Source organism: Equus przewalskii, chromosome 2 (assembly GCF_037783145.1).
Source record: "Equus przewalskii isolate Varuska chromosome 2, EquPr2, whole genome shotgun sequence".
In the NCBI taxonomy this organism is placed as follows: domain Eukaryota; kingdom Metazoa; phylum Chordata; class Mammalia; order Perissodactyla; family Equidae; genus Equus; species Equus przewalskii.
The window spans coordinates 90918284-90935362 of record NC_091832.1 but is presented as its reverse complement, the minus strand read 5'-3'; the positions used below and the strand labels follow the sequence as shown (position 1 = coordinate 90935362).

Below are 17079 nucleotides of genomic sequence, written 5' to 3'. Positions count from 1 at the left end.
CTCACCATGGTATATTAACCGTGAATAGTTGCAGAAAGTACAAACTTCGCTGCTGGCTCTTTAGTTCACAGATCACTACATAAATAACAAATGCACATCACCATCTTGCCACTTCTTTCGAAGTCTGTTGGTGACTGGTCACTGTGCATCTGTTATTCAGTTCACTTGCAGGCAGCAAAACACGTAGTTGTGTTGCTTCCTTGTCTCCCCGTGACAAAAAAGCCCACATGACACAGAATTAAAATGAATAATCAAAAGAGGGAAGTGGCCAACAGATGAAAGCACAGAAAGTAATCACACTGAAGGTGAATTTGGAATAAGATTCCAAGAGAGCTGAGCCTGGGAAGGCTGACACTGCTGCTATTCAGAGAGACTCTAGGTACGCAGGCAGAGGCACTTGGTGAAGTGAACCTATCTGACATAAATGAGGAAAGTGGCTGTGGTGGAAAGGATGTCCCATTGGATGTGATGCTGGCAAAACACTTCACATTAAAGGAATTCTCAGAGATATTTCACAGCATTGAAAATTCAAATAATAAAATGTAGGAGGCTGATCCAGACTCAGAGAGGAGTACGACAATTTGCAAAGGCATAAAAAAGATATTCGCTCCGTATTTAAGCTGCATGACAAGAAGAAGGCAAATACTGTAAACTATACTCTTGATAAATTTTCTAGAGGAAATAAAATACTTTATTCTCAATAATTCTTATGTTTTATATGACAGTTTACTAAACGAATATTAGCTTTACTATATTTTTCATTTTTCTAAACATTAATAGTCAACAGTTAGAGAATATTTAATGTTTTCGCAAATGTTTAAAGGTCATGGAACAATTGTAATTTTTCCCATTGATTGTGAATATCGCCTTTTGCATGGTTTCAACCTGCACAATCATTTTTATGTCCCCATATTATCGTGCAAATCAAGGATTGCCTGAGTATGTGTAAGCACACACACACACAGAAGAAAAGAAAGCACATGCTTTTTTAGCTATGAGTCATTGGAATGTGGACAATTGTATTCCTTTCACTTGCTTTTTAAATGGTTTGGAGATGTTTAATAATAGGGATGTATCCTGATCATGGGGTAGGAGTAGTGTCATGTGCTAGAAAGAATGCAGTGTTTTGAACCAGAAAAGTGAATGTACCAATTTTGCTTCCTTTGCCTTCAAATTTGGAGTGAGTTATTTACTTTCTCTGACCTTCAATTTCCTGATCTATAAAACTGGAATAGCAATACATACCTGGCAGGGAAAGAACTGTTCAAAAGACACACTTGAATTCTTCCCAGGCTCTATGTTATTTATTTACTTTGGTGGGAGCGTAAATGGGGGAATGTAGGGGGTGAAAGCCTTACTGGCTGCCCTCTGATTTCATGGTATATCAAACGGAAAGATTTTTGAAAATTAATTCTAATACGTTCCTTAGGGAATAGAAAATGCTGGTATGGAAGAAAAGAATGGGGAATACTTATTGTCTGCTTTGGGGTAAAAATTTAGTAACATAATGTCTGCATTTTTTTAAAATGAAATTGCATGACTATAAGCCTTAGGACTGTGTACAGCAATTTAGAATAACAGAGGCAAGTGAAAATGACATCAAGTTGCTGTATACGCAATCATCAAAAGGTTTGTATTACAGAGGTTAATAAGTAAATATTGTCCTCTAGACAATTTTACCCAAAGTCCAAAAGCAACAAAAGTCAAGTTACAAGTAATTTCTACATTAATAGAATAATCTCCCCTTACTGATGGAGAGAAAGATTCCAAGCACAGTTTTATGCAATTCCTCTTAAGCAAGACCCTTGGAATGCTGTATGGTGACACCTTTCTAGGACTCTTTAAAATTTTTCTAGCTTGTTAGGTTATGGATATGATTAAAAGACCTTGAGATAATGATAGTAGAATTGCTAGTTGCCAATAACTGGAGAAAATAATATAGGTTGTTGCCATTATAGATGAATGATTTTGGCTTATTGTCATATAAGAGTGGAAACTTTACAGCTCTATAGTTTTGTATAAAGTACATAGTTATATACAGTTTCATATAAGGTTGTATATAACCTTAGTTGCATCCTCTAAAAATTGCTATATAGTCTCAAATTTAGGGTTGATAAAATATAGAGCAATCCCTCATTATCCCCAATGAGAAGACCTAGAGAAGGGATTTTGAGCTAAACATATAAGTTTGGGTATGTAAATGAAAAGCTATGTGTCTACATTAACTTAGATACAACCACATATTTCTAACCTCATATTCTATAATGTGCTATTTTTAAATTATAGTTTTATTTTATTCTCACAAAAATAACTTTATTCCAATTTTTGAAAAATTTTTTATTGAGGTCATAATAGTTTATAATGATGTGAAATTTCAGTTGTACATTATTATTTGTCAGTCACCACATATATGTGCCTCTTTACCCCTTATGCCTACTCCTTAATCCCCTTTCCCTAAGTAACCATTAATCTGTTCTCTTTGTCCACGTCTTTATCTTCCACATATGAGTGAAATCATACAGTGTTTGTCTTCTCTGTCTGGCTCATCTCACTTAACATAATACCCTCAAGTTCCATCCGTGTTGTTGCAAATGGGATGATTTTCTCCTTTTTTGTGGCTGAGTAGTATTCCATTGTATATATATATACCACATCTTCTTTATCCATTCATCAGTTTATGGTCACTTGGGTTGCTTCCACGTCTTGGCTATTGTGAATAGTACTGCAATGAACATATGGGTGCATAAGTGTGCTCTTTGAATTGTTGATTTCAAGTTCTTCAGATAAATACCCAAGTATTCCACCCAAGCAGTGGAATAGCTGGGTTGTATGGTATTTTGATTCTTAATTTTTTGAGAACTCTCCATACTGTTTTCCACAGTGGCTGCACCAGTGTGCATTCCCATCAGCAATATATGAGGGTTCCCTTTTCTCAACATCCTCTCCAACATCTGTTATTTTTTGTCTTAAGTGATTCTAGCCATTCTAATGGGTGTAAAATGATATCTCAATGTAGTTTTGATTTGCATTTCCCTGATGGTTAGTGATGTTGAACATCTTTTCATGTACCTACTGGCCACCTGAAATATCTTCTTTGGAAAAATATCTGTTCATATCCTCTGCCCATTTTTTGATTGGGTTGTTTGTCTTGCTGTTGTTGAGTTGTGTGAGTTCTTTATGTATTTTGGAGATTAACCCTTGTTGGATATATGGTTTGCAAATATTTTCTCCAAGTTTGTGGGTTGTCTTTTGTTTTGCTCCTGGTTTCCTTTGACTTGCAGAAGCTCTTTAGTCGCATGAAGTCCCATTTGTTTATGTTTTTCTTTTGTTTCTCTTGCCCGAGTAGACGTGGTATTTGAAAGATCTTTCAAAGATCGATGCCAAAGAGTGTACCGCCTATATTTTCTTCTAGGAGTTTTATGTTTTTACATCTTTTATTCCACCTCTTTATCCTGCATTGTTAATGTCAATACCCTTATTCTCACTAGAATCACTTTCTGAATCATCTGACATAGTTCTCAGGTACATTTGACCTTCAGGTCTAACTAAAATACAGCAATTTCTGAAACCAGTGGCATTGTCTCTGAACATTTTATAGCAAAACATAAGTAATATTTTCATTTGTGATCTCCACAAATAACCACATACCATAATTCTTTTTAAAGTCATCTTCAAAAGTCTTGCAATTATGTGGTCATATCCCCAGCAATTGTTTGTAAACTTTTGCCTTCTTTTTAACTGATCCTGTCAAGAATCCCTTATAAGGATACCAAACTAGCAGAGACATAAGTCATTTCAGGCTAATGCGTCTTCTCCAAACAGTGGTTTATTATTGAGAATAAAGCACCTGAGAGCATATCCTGACAGGAGAACATTTTAAGGATTCAAGTATAAGGCAACTTTTTTTCTGGGGAAACTTTTTTGGTGAAAACTAGACATATATGGTATTTTATTTCATCTTGTGCCACTCCATCTCCCTTTGCACACATCACCAACTTCGAGCCTTCACTACTGCTCTCAAATTCATTTACCACCAACAAATCGCTCATTCTCAACACATGATCTTATCTCCTTCACAGAGAAGAGAGGAACCTTTATGGAGAGGACTCTTTCATGTCACCCTCTCTCCCCAAACTAATTATTTTCTTCCAGTCTTTCACTTGTTCTTATCTCTTTTTCCTTTAGTCTTAGCTTAGTCCTGCCTAAATCTCCTTCCGTGTGTATCCTGCATCCAATCCCCCACAGACCTCGCTCCATCAGCTCCTTCTTCTCCACTGGAGGACATACAAAACACTCAAGTTGCTCCAACTCAAAACCTCCCCAAACACAACTTTCCCTCAAGCTACTGTGTTTTAACTTTTCTCCCCATCAGTTAAGCTTGTTGAGAATAGTCTGATTTGATTCTTTAAATTTGTAGTATGAAAATTATGAAACACACACAAAAGTAGAAATATAGTGAATCCCAAATCACCTGATTTCAACCGCCATTAACTTTTACGACGCTTGTTTCATCTATACAGCCCACTATTTTTTGCTGAAGTATTTTAAAACAAATCCTAGGGGCCGGCCCCGTGGCCGAGTGGTTAAGTCCACGTGCTCCGCTGCCGCGGCCCAGGGTTTCACCGGTTAGGATCCTGGCCACGGACATGGTTCCGCTCGTCAGGCTACGTTGAGGCAGCGTTCCACATGACACAACTAGAAGGATGTACAACCAAGATATACAACTACGTACTGCAGAGATTTGGGGAGATAAAGCAGGAAAAAAAAATTGGCAACAGTTAGCTCAGGTGCCAATCTTTAAAAAAAGAAAAAAAAATCCTTGATATCACATTTCACCCTTAAATTCTTCAGTGTGAAAATCAAAAAAGGACATTTACATAACCACAAGCCATTATTACACCTTACAAAACCAAGAATAATTATTCAATATCACATAATACTCAGTTCATTATCAAATGTCCCCAGTAGTATCTAATGGGGGTGGGGGTGATGTTCAAAGGAGTATCCACAAAAACTCTTCTCATTATAATTGAGTATTTCTAATATCTTTTTAAAACTTATTAGCTAGACCAGTCACTTTAGTTTTTATTTCTTTTTTTCCTTTTTTTAATGCAACTGTCTTGTTTAAAGAACTGTTTTATAGAAAAGTTGTCCTGTAGACTGTCCCACGTCCTGGTGGTTTGCTCCAGATTGCTTCCTCCATTCACTATGAATACTCTAAACTGGAATTTACTTCTAGAGGCTTGATGAGATTCAAGCTTGTTTTGTTTTTTGGAGGGTGGTGGGCAATAACTCCCTATAGTTATTTCATTCTGTATTTCATTTGCATCAAAACAGGAGGGACAAAATGCCTGACTGGCTTCCAGTGATACGGAGCTTGATCAGAGGTTCAGGTCGGGGAACTTGGTCCCTTCCTGCTGATGCCCGTCTGATCTCGGCCCACACTCTCGCCCTCTGCTCTGCCATGCATCGTAGGGCTGGAGGTCTGCACACCACAGTCCCAGGCACCTGTGCTAGCCAGCTTCCCGGTAGGTTCTGCCTGTCGGAGGCAGTAAGTAACAAGAGATTGGAAGGCCGTAGAAGAGGAGGACATTCTTGCCACTTTCGGTTTTAGGTGAAGTCTCCAGCAGCAGCAGCAGCAGTGATGTCAGCACTGGCAGGAGCAGCAGAGTTGGTGGAGGTTGCAGCTCTGACGGAGGCGGCACCACTAGACCCCGCTGTCGCAGCATTTACAACAGGGCAGCAGCAGGTGCAGCCCAGTGTCAGATCTCGGGGTGTAGCCCCATCTCCCTGTATGCTTCTCCCGTCTCTTCTTCTACCTTTTGTTCTCTCAGCCTTTGTAAAATTTTTCGACCTATTCTTTGTATTGAATTCCCTCTATTTCTGCTTTCTGAACTACCAAGAGCTCTCCCGTTTGGATGCTAACTGCTACACCCTCCTTGTAAAGTTCCCCACCCACCTGTCACTTAATGACATGCCTGAATCAGTTATGTCTCAAAACGGTGATTTTCTAATTCTATTAATTCTACAGTTATCAGCTGGAATTCTTTTGACCAGAATAATGTTGCCTCATCCACTTGAGCTTTTGGTTGAGGAAAAGACAAAACAAAATGCAACACTTTGCTGGCGAAACCAAGCATATCTGTTAGCCAGATTAGGCTTGAAGAGCATGTTTGCAACCCCAGTCTGTAGCATAAAGCACCTATTCTTCTGCACGATACCTAAGGCTCTTCATGATCTCATCATGGCCTGCCTCAGCTCCCACCAATCCTTCCTCCCTACTCCCAACCAACCATGTTCCCGAATATACTTATATTTCCAAAAATCTAGCATGCTCCCTTTGGGGCTTTTCTGCCTTCTCAAGCAATTCTGTTTGCCAGGCATTCCCTTTCTCCTTTTGTCTGCCTGAAGAATGTCTGCTTACACCTTTAGACTCAGCTTAATTCTTACCTTCTCCACAAAGTCCTTCTTGATACCTACAGATAGAGTGAAATACTTCCCCCTCTCTGTGTTCTCATAGTGCCTTACTCATACTCCTACGATAACACTGGCTTCCTTGCTGTGATTTGTTTTTTTTTTACCAGTTGTATCGCCCACTTGAACATAACGATCTGGAAAGCTGACTCCATTCCAGAGCAACTTGCTTGATAAATAACTTCACATTGGTTCGTCTGTATGTGCCTGCATATCCTGGGCTGCATACAGCAGGAGATTATAAGCAGCAGCAGTGAAAGTAACTTCATACAGTAAGGAACACAAGAATGTTTTAAAAATAATCAAGTAGGCTTCTCTCAGAGGCAATGAATTTCATGGGGGAATAGATAGTGTAACAATAATAACATGAAAAATATGGATTTTAATAGGTAGATAACCTACAAAATTGGGGAAAATTACAAGCTATACTTCATCACAGCTTAGACAGAACTACAGGTTCTTTCTGCACAGCTACACTCATTAAGAAGAATTGATCACTAATGAAATTATATAATTGATATAAAAAATAGGATAGAAAAATGAAAGAAGGGCTATTTTTAAATTTATTGAACAGTACTTACTTTTTTGTAATCATGTCAACAACAGATTTTACATAATCTTCATTACTCTAAGAATGAGAAAAATATTTCACTGAAACCAAGCATGCCTCCTATTTTACTAATACATGTTTACTACATGTAACTCTAGTTTATGTGTGGAATGTCATCATGTCCTAATCATTTCTACTGTTTTCACTTTCTATAAAAGAATTTAAAATATCCATGTGTCTAAAAGATCTGACTTGAACATCAAAAATATTTCATTCTCCCTTTGTCACAATATGAAATATCACTACACGTTATTTACACTTAAAAATTAGTATACAAAAACTTATGTACCTAAAACAGTTTTGTCCTAAAATTTGGGATGGCTTATTTCAAAGTACTGCTCTTTTTGAAAATGCCTTCATTTTATGAGTATTATACGACAATAAGCTTACTTCAAAATTACATCACATTTTTCCAGACAGTATTACTCAGCTTGATTACCAAATTTTCTTCCATCAACAAACTTTGTGTACCTACTCTTCATCGAACACTATGCTGGATTAGATGACAGACTCATTTGCAAATTAGCTTTTGGGGGTTTATTCTCTCAGATCATTTTTTTTAACATAACTGATGACATTTACAAGATGTAGCTTCAGGGCCCACCAGCACTCCCAAGGTAAAATTCTGGAAATATTTTCAACAATGATAGTTCTAGGATCAAATCTGAGTACTCTGAAAGGCAATTCTGAATGAATGTAGTTAGTTTAAAAATACCAGTCATGATGCAGATAACTAGTACATAAGGTTCTTAAGATAGCCATAAGTTGAATCATGCCTAGCGGCCAGCGCAGTAGTACAGCGGTTAAGTTCACACGTTCCGCTTCGGTGGACCGGGCTTTGCTGGTTCAGATCTCAGGTGTGGACGTACACAGCACTTATCAAGCCATGCTGTGGCAGCCATCCCACATATAAAGTAGAGGAAGATGGGCACAGATGTTAGCTCAGGGCCAATCCTCCTCAGCAAAAAGAGGAGGATTGGTGCTGGATGTTAGCTGAGGGCTAATCTTCCTCAAAAAAAAAAAAAAATTATTTAAAAAAAGTTGAATCACAGCTATTTGTTACCCACTGAAACATATGATATTTTAAATATAGTACTAAAGTTACACTTCTTTAGCATTTTATATTCCATTTTAAAATTTGTCCCCCAATATTTTATTATTGGTCTAAACATTTTGGGCACATGTGCATTGTGTCAACAGCAAAGAAATAAAGATTGTAACATGTAACAGAGGAAATGTGACAAAACGTTTTGGAGACCTTGTATATGCTTCCAATATTAAGAAATTAACTTGGAGAGAATGATTGTTTAACCTTTCATTTATATTTTCCTATTAGTTCTTCAACTGCTTGTTTTGTTGGAGTTTTTTTCTGCATTCAAAGATAAGTTTATTACAGGAAATTCAAACAATAGAGAAAAGAATAAAGAAAGGACAACAAAGATCCTTCTAACTCCCAACATCCAGAGATAACCATTATTTATATTTTGGAGACCATGATTGCTCATTCTGTTTTTCTCTTTATACATTTCATCTGTCTTTATATCTTTCTTCCTCCTTCCTTCCTCCCTTCTCTTTCTAGCACATTTTACAAAGATAATATTACGTTAAACAAGATGCTTTACAACTTTTTTCACTCAATAATATGATGTGGACATCATTTTACGTCAGTGACTATAGATATTCATTCTCCCCTCAATGGTTGCAACATAGACATAAGTATTTAATCAGCCTCTTGTTGATAGATATTTTGGTTGTTTCCAATATCATGCTTTTATAAAGCAACAGAGCACTGAAAATCCTTGAAAGAATTACTTATTGAACACTTACCATGTGCCACCCATCATTTTAAATACTTTAAATATATTAGCTAGTTTAATTTCCAAAACAACCCTATGACGTGGGTAATATGATTATCACTATTTTACAGATAAGAGAAGTGAAGCATACAGGAGCAAAGTAACTTGTTCAAGTTCACAAGCAAGACAGTAGAGAAGCTGGCATTTGTGACCTTTTTTCTCTTTTTGAGGAAGATTGGTCCTGAGCTAACATCTGCCTCCAATCCTCCTCTTTTTGCTGAATAAGATTGGCCCTGAGCTAACATCTGTGCCCATCTTTCTCTATTTTATATGTGGGATGCCTGCCACAGCATGGCTTGATAAGCAGCACGTAGGTCTGTGCCCAGGATCCAAACTGGCGAACCCCAGGCCTCCAAATTGGAGTGCGTGAACTTAACTGCTACACCACCCGGCTAGCCTGAGAAGCTGGCATTTGACCATTGGCAATCTAGACCTAGAGTCTCTTCCCAACTACTGCATGACTATACTGTCATATTTTTATTATTTTGAAATTCTTGCCTGTTTATCTCCTTAGGATAACTTCCCAGAATTGAGATTTCTGGAACAAAGGATATACACATTTTAAATCTGATACATGTTGCCAAATTCCCCTTCAAAAGATCTTATGGTGTTAATATTTAAACAGTTCTTTATGGTTCTACATGGCATTAGAGGCAGGATTGAAAACTTTGGGGCCATCAGAGAGACCTAGATTTGAAGATGCTCTATGAGTTACTCCACAAGTTACTAACTTTATTTAAGCTCCAGTTTCTTCATCTGTAAAGTCAGATGGTAATACCTACTTTACAGAAGTGTAATACAGGCTATAAATAATGTGTATAGAAATTGTCCACTATCCTACAGATGTGGAAAGGGGTCCTTCAATTAGTGGTAGTTATTGTTACTTAACATAAATTCTTTCCTGATTTGTATACCAACCTTTTTTGGGGCTGGCCAGATTTTATTACTGTAGCATCAATTTTACTTTTCTGGTTGCAAATATAATTTCTTTACCATATAGTAGGCAAGGCTCCTATTAACACATTTAACATGCAATCTTATTTCTCCACATGGAACCATTATATTTTCTTTTTAGATTTACGTACTTAATTTCTTCTTCTTGGTGTCAAACAGGTATTCAGTACATGGTTTGCTACCAAAAAAAGGCATCTAGGAATTGTTTTTTTAAATTTAAGAGAGAAATTCAAAATAATACAGTGGTTACCATGGAGGAAGTGTATTTGGAGGCTACAGGTTGGGAATGAGGAGACCTACTTATTTTTCATACGCACATCTGCAATAGAGACAATAACCACAGAGTCATTCTCTTCCGAAAGAGTCATTCTGGAGACAATAGAGGTCAGGGTTTGCTTCAGGTAAGTATGATTTCCTCTGTTAACAGTGGGAATACCCAGCGCAAAGGAAACTGCAAACAAAGGAGTATGGAATCATCATTTCAAACCACAGAGAAAAACATAATTTAGCATTATTATCTATGCTTACTTGTATGTTTGGGTTAGTTGTATGGTCATAGAAAGAGTGTTTGAAACTGTATTCCAAAAAAACTCCAAACTACTGTTAATTTTTATCACATATTTCATTTTCTGTTCCAGGAAATTTCAATTTGCAATGGATTGTTAGTAAACACATTAAATAGACTCCAAGATATTCTCATGTTGGAGGATGTCGGCAAAAATAAAACTAACCACTCTCCATTTACTACAGCTTTCATCTAAGTGGGTACAAAATGTCATACATTGGCTGATTCTATACTCTTTTTCCTAAGGAGAAGCTGGAACCCAAAATAAGGACAATATTACGAAATATTTTCATCTGTAAAAAAAATGTATGAAGTAATTTCCAAATGATTTGCTGGAATGAATCCATGCCTCTAAGTGATTTTATTGCACAATAATAACTGAAGCACTGGGAGACTAGACCTCACGTGATCATAAATAAATATGAAGATTCTATCAGCGAAGTCTGCCCAAACTCAGTCTTGGCTGCATAGTGCTTGGCTGTATGAGCTTGGTCAAGAAACACGGCCCCTCCAGCTCAATTTCCCCATCTTTAAGATGGGGATAAGGACTTCCAGAATGGCTGAGTGAGGAACTCAGAAAATCTTCTCCCTAAGAAGACTAATAAACTTAGGGAAAAAAATTGTCAAAACAATCAGGACCCTGGTATACAACAAACTGAGAAGCATTTATTTAAAAAAAAAATTCTTGAACTTTGGTGAGAACAGAAGGAATCAGTATTTCTCCGATTAGTATTGAGTTTGAACATATATAAAAATATGTTTTTGGCCTTTGGATATTCTTTTGTGAAATCTCTGTTTAAGCTCTTGCCCATTTCTCTATTGAGTTGTCTTCATTCTTCCTATTGATTTATTGATGCTTTTGATATATTCTGAACATGAGCCCTTTGTCAATTATATGTGTTACAAACATTGTCTCCCACTCTTGGTTCCTTTTTCAATGTTTTACCTGTTTATGAACACAAATTCTTAATTTTACTAGAGTGCAATTTATCAGTCATTTCCTTTATAGTTAGTACTTTTTGATTCCTGTTGAGAAATCTTTGCTTATCTTCAGGTCATAAAGATATTCTCCTGAACATCTTCTAGATGGTTTATTGTTTGTGTTTCATATTTAGATGAATAGTCCACCTAGAATTGATTTTTATGGATGATGTCGGGCAGGAGTCAAGTTTCAAGCTGCGAGATCCACTCTAAAATGCAATTCCTGGAATGGCTTCCCATGCCTTAAGATAAGGAGTACACTTACAAAAGTTCACAAGGCCCTTAGTGACCTGGTCTCGCCCTACGTCTTCTGTTTCAACTATCCTCTTTCCAAACCAGTATTACTTAACAGTCTGTCAGCTTCTCAAATTGACCAAATACCACTTTCTCATCTTCAGGCCTTTGCACATGCATAGAACATTCTTCTGATTCCTTGTGCTAATTCCACTCATTCTTCAGATTCCTTGTGCTAATTCTGCTCATTCTTTCTAAATTAGCTTGGGTGTACCAGCTATATATTCTTACTTCATCTCTCATAGTATTTCTTATCCTTTTTATTTTTACCTGTTGTTTTCCTAGCTGGAATGTAAGCTTGGTGAGGGCAGACACTGATGCTCTCTTGCTCACCATTATAAGTCCAGCACTAATATAATGACTGGAACATAGTAATGTCAATAAATTTGGGATGAGTAAATGAACGGATAAGCCCCTTTAATTATTTGGCCTCTGTGCCATGTCTTATTGCTGATAGCCTCCAGCCCCACTTGTGCACACAAGCCACACTCTTTTCCCAGGCTCTCTTGCTGTTAGATCTTTCACATTTCTTTTCCTCTATCTGGACAACCATCCTCCACCTTTCCACTATCCATCACCTACCTGTCCCCTGCTTAGCCTACTCCAGTTCTTTTTACTCTTCATGTCTCAGCTTAGATGTTACTTCCTCCAGAAAGTTTTCCCCAATTCCCTGAGGATAGATTACTTGGCTCACACTTGTGTTTCCTCCATTATGGCACTGGTCACTCTATATTGTAATTGCTTTCTCATTTGTCTCTATGAGGATGAGGTCCACATCTTGTTCACCACTATATCCCCAGGGCCTAGCAAGTGCCTGGCACAAAGCAGAAACTTGTTAAACGAGGGGACATGGTAGGCTTCACAAAGAAGTTGTCAGTTAAGATGAAAAGTCATACTGGATAAGGGACTTACACAACAAATTAGCTGTGGGTTGATAGGAGGTGGTGTGCTCATTATAGGCAGTGATCAGCATGTACAAATACATGGAGATCTCAAAGAGCTTGGTCTATTTTTGGGGACTGCTAGTGGTTTGGAGTCGCTGGAAATGGAAGGAAGTGGTAGAAATTGAGATTTGAAAGATATAGCCTATTATGAGTATGCCATGTCAAGGAGCTAACTTCATCCTATATGCACCGAGGATCTAGTGAGGGATTCTAAGCAAGAGTTGAGCAAGATGAGTTACGCATTTTAGTACGCATCTCTGAGGAAAGCATGGACTCACTTAGTAATACTAAAGTCATGAGAAAAATTACGTCTATTGAAATAGACAAGGCAAGAAATGAGGGGCTCACTAAAAAACAGTTGTAGAGGGGCTACAAAGAGCAGAAATTATTTGAGATATATTCAGAATATAGAATAAATAAGACTGATGATAGATTCCCCAGTAGGCTATGCTACAGGCTTCAATACATTTGCAAATGTCTTATGTGTTAAGATCTTTTAGTTACCAGAAACAAAATCTCCCTTTATATTGCCTCTGGTAATGAAGCGTTATATGCAGGCCGGTCCCCCTAAAAACCTAAGAAAAGCCACCAAAGGGACCTTGAAAGAAGGACCAATATAAATACAGCATAGCTGGAAATCAGGACGTAGTTGGGAAATTGGAAAATTATTCAGGATTTAACACAGTTCTGATTACTGGTTTATCTCAACCCACCTCCCACCGACCCCTGCCCCCGGCCCCAGGGAACAGAGCTCTATTACTCTTCCCAATTACCAGCATCTCTCTCCCTCTTTCCTTTCACTCTATATCATGGGCTTCTGCTTATCTTTGCTGATGCTTTTCCACAGCTGTGCTTATTCTTGGTATCTAATATCTTATAGATTCTATGCATTGGTTTTTTTCTGTGTCTTTCAACTCCTCTTCCCATAAACTCCAGCTTTCATCCAGCACACGCTCTCTCATACATTCAAACACACGTGTACAAGCACGTATATGTGCATATTTATATGCCACAATCAAAACACTCCCAAGAGGGAATCTGATGCAGTTAAAGACTTACAAGTGTGATTTCAAAAACTTCCTTAATCTCTCTAAGCCTCAATTTTTTCAGGTGTAAAATACAGATAATCATGGGCCTACTGCATTGGGTTATGAAGATTAAATGAGATAATGAAAGAAAACATAGCAACTCAGTGTATGGTACACAGTGAGAATTCAGTCAATGTTAAACAATGTCATCTGGCACCCCCATCCCAACACGAGAGGCTTGTCAGAGGCATGTGATATAAAACAGCACTTACTGATTCCCACCGAACTGCCGAGAGCAGAGGTCAGCAAACTTTTCTATAAAGGGCTAGATAGTAAACATTTTTGGCTCCCGGGCCAGACTGCTTCTGTCGCAACTACTCAACGCCGGCCTTGTAGTGCCAAAGCAGCCACAGACAAGTAAACGATGAGTATGGCTATGGTCCAACAAAACTATTTCAAAACAAGCAAATTTGGCCTGTGGGCTCTAGTTTGCTGACCTCTGACCTAGAGTGCCTCACTGGAATGAACAAGGTTTGTGAGAATGGCAGGTGTTCTGAGACTTGGCCTTAATATCCCTGCTTCTAACTCAAATGCTTTTTCTCTTCTACACCTGGTGAGCTTGAACTCATCTTTCACGGGTTAGTGCAAACATCACCTCTTCTGTAAAGTTTTTGCTGACTCTGGTCCCCAGAAAGATGGGGACCTAGAAAGATAACCAAGATATCTGGGTTAAGATATCTTGAATAGATTTACCAAAACCAAAGGAGAAAAGAGTTGCCAAGCACTCAGCAGATGCTTATTGTATGTTTGACTTATATTGACTTATTTTCAAAGCATCTGTATTAAAATTGAATTTGAATTCAAGTCTCCCAATACTTACTGAACAATTTTTTCTGCCAGACAATATACTGATTTCTGGTAATCCAAATCACTGCCAGATAGGCTGGTGGTCTGTATGTCAATCTGAGTGTCATTTTAATGGATTACATTTTAAAACTTAAAAGCAAGTTCCCAAAGATCAAAATATCTGTATTTGATGATACAAATCTAGGTTTTCTTACCGCCTGTTTTCTCTTTGCCAATGATTACATTAGGATAAATTCTGCCTACTTTCCTTAGATGAGGAAGAAAGAACTTTAAGATTTCAAATGCATTAGTTACGGTTTCAATCTTATCTGATGTATTCACTTTCTTCTCAACTGAAAGACAGAAAAAATAGGGCTTCTGAGTTCACAGCTATAGGGATTTTTCTCCCCCTGGTATAATTTTTTTAAATGAGGGTTTATAAATTAATTCACAGATTAATTTAGTATTCAATATATAAGAGAAATACTATTAAATGTAAATTATCAAAATATAGCTCAAATGTTACTGCCTCATACTTATTTCAAAGGTAATACTTAAGTCTAGCACTATGAGCTATACAACCAGAGACTTATACAACTGCCAGTTCCAAATAAAGGGAGTATAAGTGAATCAGGCTATAACTGATCTGTTCTGCTACTTGGATTAAGATCACATCATTAAAGTTTGTATCTTCATAACTTCGTTTTGTAGCCTCTGAACACTTAATGACTCCATTTGTACTCTTCATTTGAATTTGCCTCTACAATTTTGACAAAGAACAAAGTTGGAGGACTCACACTACCCAATTTTAACTCATACTATATAATACAGTAATCAAGTCAGTGTGTTATTACAGTAAAAATAGATACATAGACCAATGGAACAGAATCCAGAATCCAGAAATAGAGCCACACAAATATGGTCATTAAGTTTTGGAAAGGTGCAAAGGCAATTCAATGCAGAAAGGACAGCGTTTTTGACAAATGGTGTGAGAACACTTGGACATCTACACGAAAAAGACTGAATCTTGATCTGTACTTCACACCATTTATAAAAATCAACTTGAAAGTTTCATAGACCTAAATGTAAAACCTAAAACTATAAAGTTAAAAACACACACACATAAAAGAAAATCTTCATTACTCTCAGCTAGGTAAAGAGGTCTTAAATACAACATTGAAAACATAATGTATATAAAGAAAAATTGATAAATTTGTCTTCATCAAAATTAAAAATGTTTGCTCTGTGAAGAACACCATAAGGAGGATGAAAAGACTAGCCACAGACTGGGAGAAAATATTTCCAAACCACATATCCTTCTGATATGTAGCCAGGATATATACAGACCACTTAAAACTCAACAGCAAGAAAACAAACAACCCAATTAAAAAATATGCAAAAGACTTGAACAGACATTTCGCCAAAGAAGATACATGGATGGCAAAATAAGCACAAAAAAGATGTTCAACATCATTAGTCACTAGAGAAATAGAACTTAAACCATGACACTAGAATGTCTATAATAAACTGGAGTGACTGGAAACCTCATACATCGCTGTGGGGAATGCAAAATGGTACAGCCACTCTGGACAACAGTTTGGCAGTTTCTTATAAAGTTAAACATAGACTTACCACATACTCATGAATCCTAGATATTTATCCTAAAGAAATGAAAATTCTCTTCATACAAAAAATCTGCACATAAATGTTTATAACAACAGGTATTTCTAATCACCAAAAAAACAGGAAACAACCCAAATGTCCCTCAATTGGTGAAAGGATAAACAAACTACCAAGTTTACATCCATACAATGGAATGCTACTCAGCAACAGAAAGGCAAGAAAACAATTGGTCACACAATAACTTGGATGAATCTAAGCAAAGTGAAAGAAGCCAGTGTCAGAGTCACACACTGCACCATGACATTTCTACAGCAACTGGAAAAGGGAGAGCTAGAGGACTGATCAGTGGTTACCAGGGGTTAAGAGTGGGAGAAGCATCTAACCACAAAGTGGGATGCATGAGGCAGGACTTCTATCCTAGAGAAACGGGGAACCACTGAAGGTTGATATACAGGACAGTGTAGTCTTCACTTTGGTTACAGTGAGAATAGAGAGGCAGGTATAAGTCTAGAGAGAGAAAGAAAAAAATAAGAGTATGTTAGCAGCCATTCAGATGAAGTATGAAGGTGACCCGACTAGGGTAGTACAGATGGCGATGGAAAAATGTGGACAGATTTGTGAGATATGTAAGATTATGAATCAACAGGATTGTTTATTGACTGACATGGAGGGATGCGAGAAGGAGAGGGAGGAGTCAGAGATGATGCTCAGGTTCTGGCTGCATCTGTTAGATGGATCAGGCATCCTGGTGCAACTCACAGAGAGAGAACACATAGAAAGGCCGTTTTTGAGGTAGAGATGGGAAGAACTGTATCAGCGATATCTCTCACCTGACTTTTGGATGTCTCACAATAAAAGAACAAGTACTGATTTAGCTATATTTATTGAGGAGAAATGCCCTAAA

At 37.5% G+C, this 17079-nt stretch overlaps 1 protein-coding gene across 3 annotated transcripts in view; it reads right to left on the bottom strand.

Moving 5' to 3' along the window:
- The window catches only part of MGAT4D (MGAT4 family member D), a 64376-nt gene that overhangs the window by 27746 nt on the left and 19551 nt on the right, over nucleotides 1-17079 (bottom strand). For all 3 annotated transcript variants that reach the window (XM_070609051.1, XM_070609052.1, XM_070609053.1), the window contains exons 3-5: nucleotides 14768-14905; nucleotides 10212-10345; nucleotides 7056-7102 (exon numbers count right to left, since the gene is read on the bottom strand). In XM_070609051.1, the coding sequence (XP_070465152.1) occupies nucleotides 7056-7102; nucleotides 10212-10345; nucleotides 14768-14905 (319 nt within the window). The remainder of the gene's footprint in view (nucleotides 1-7055; nucleotides 7103-10211; nucleotides 10346-14767; nucleotides 14906-17079) is intronic.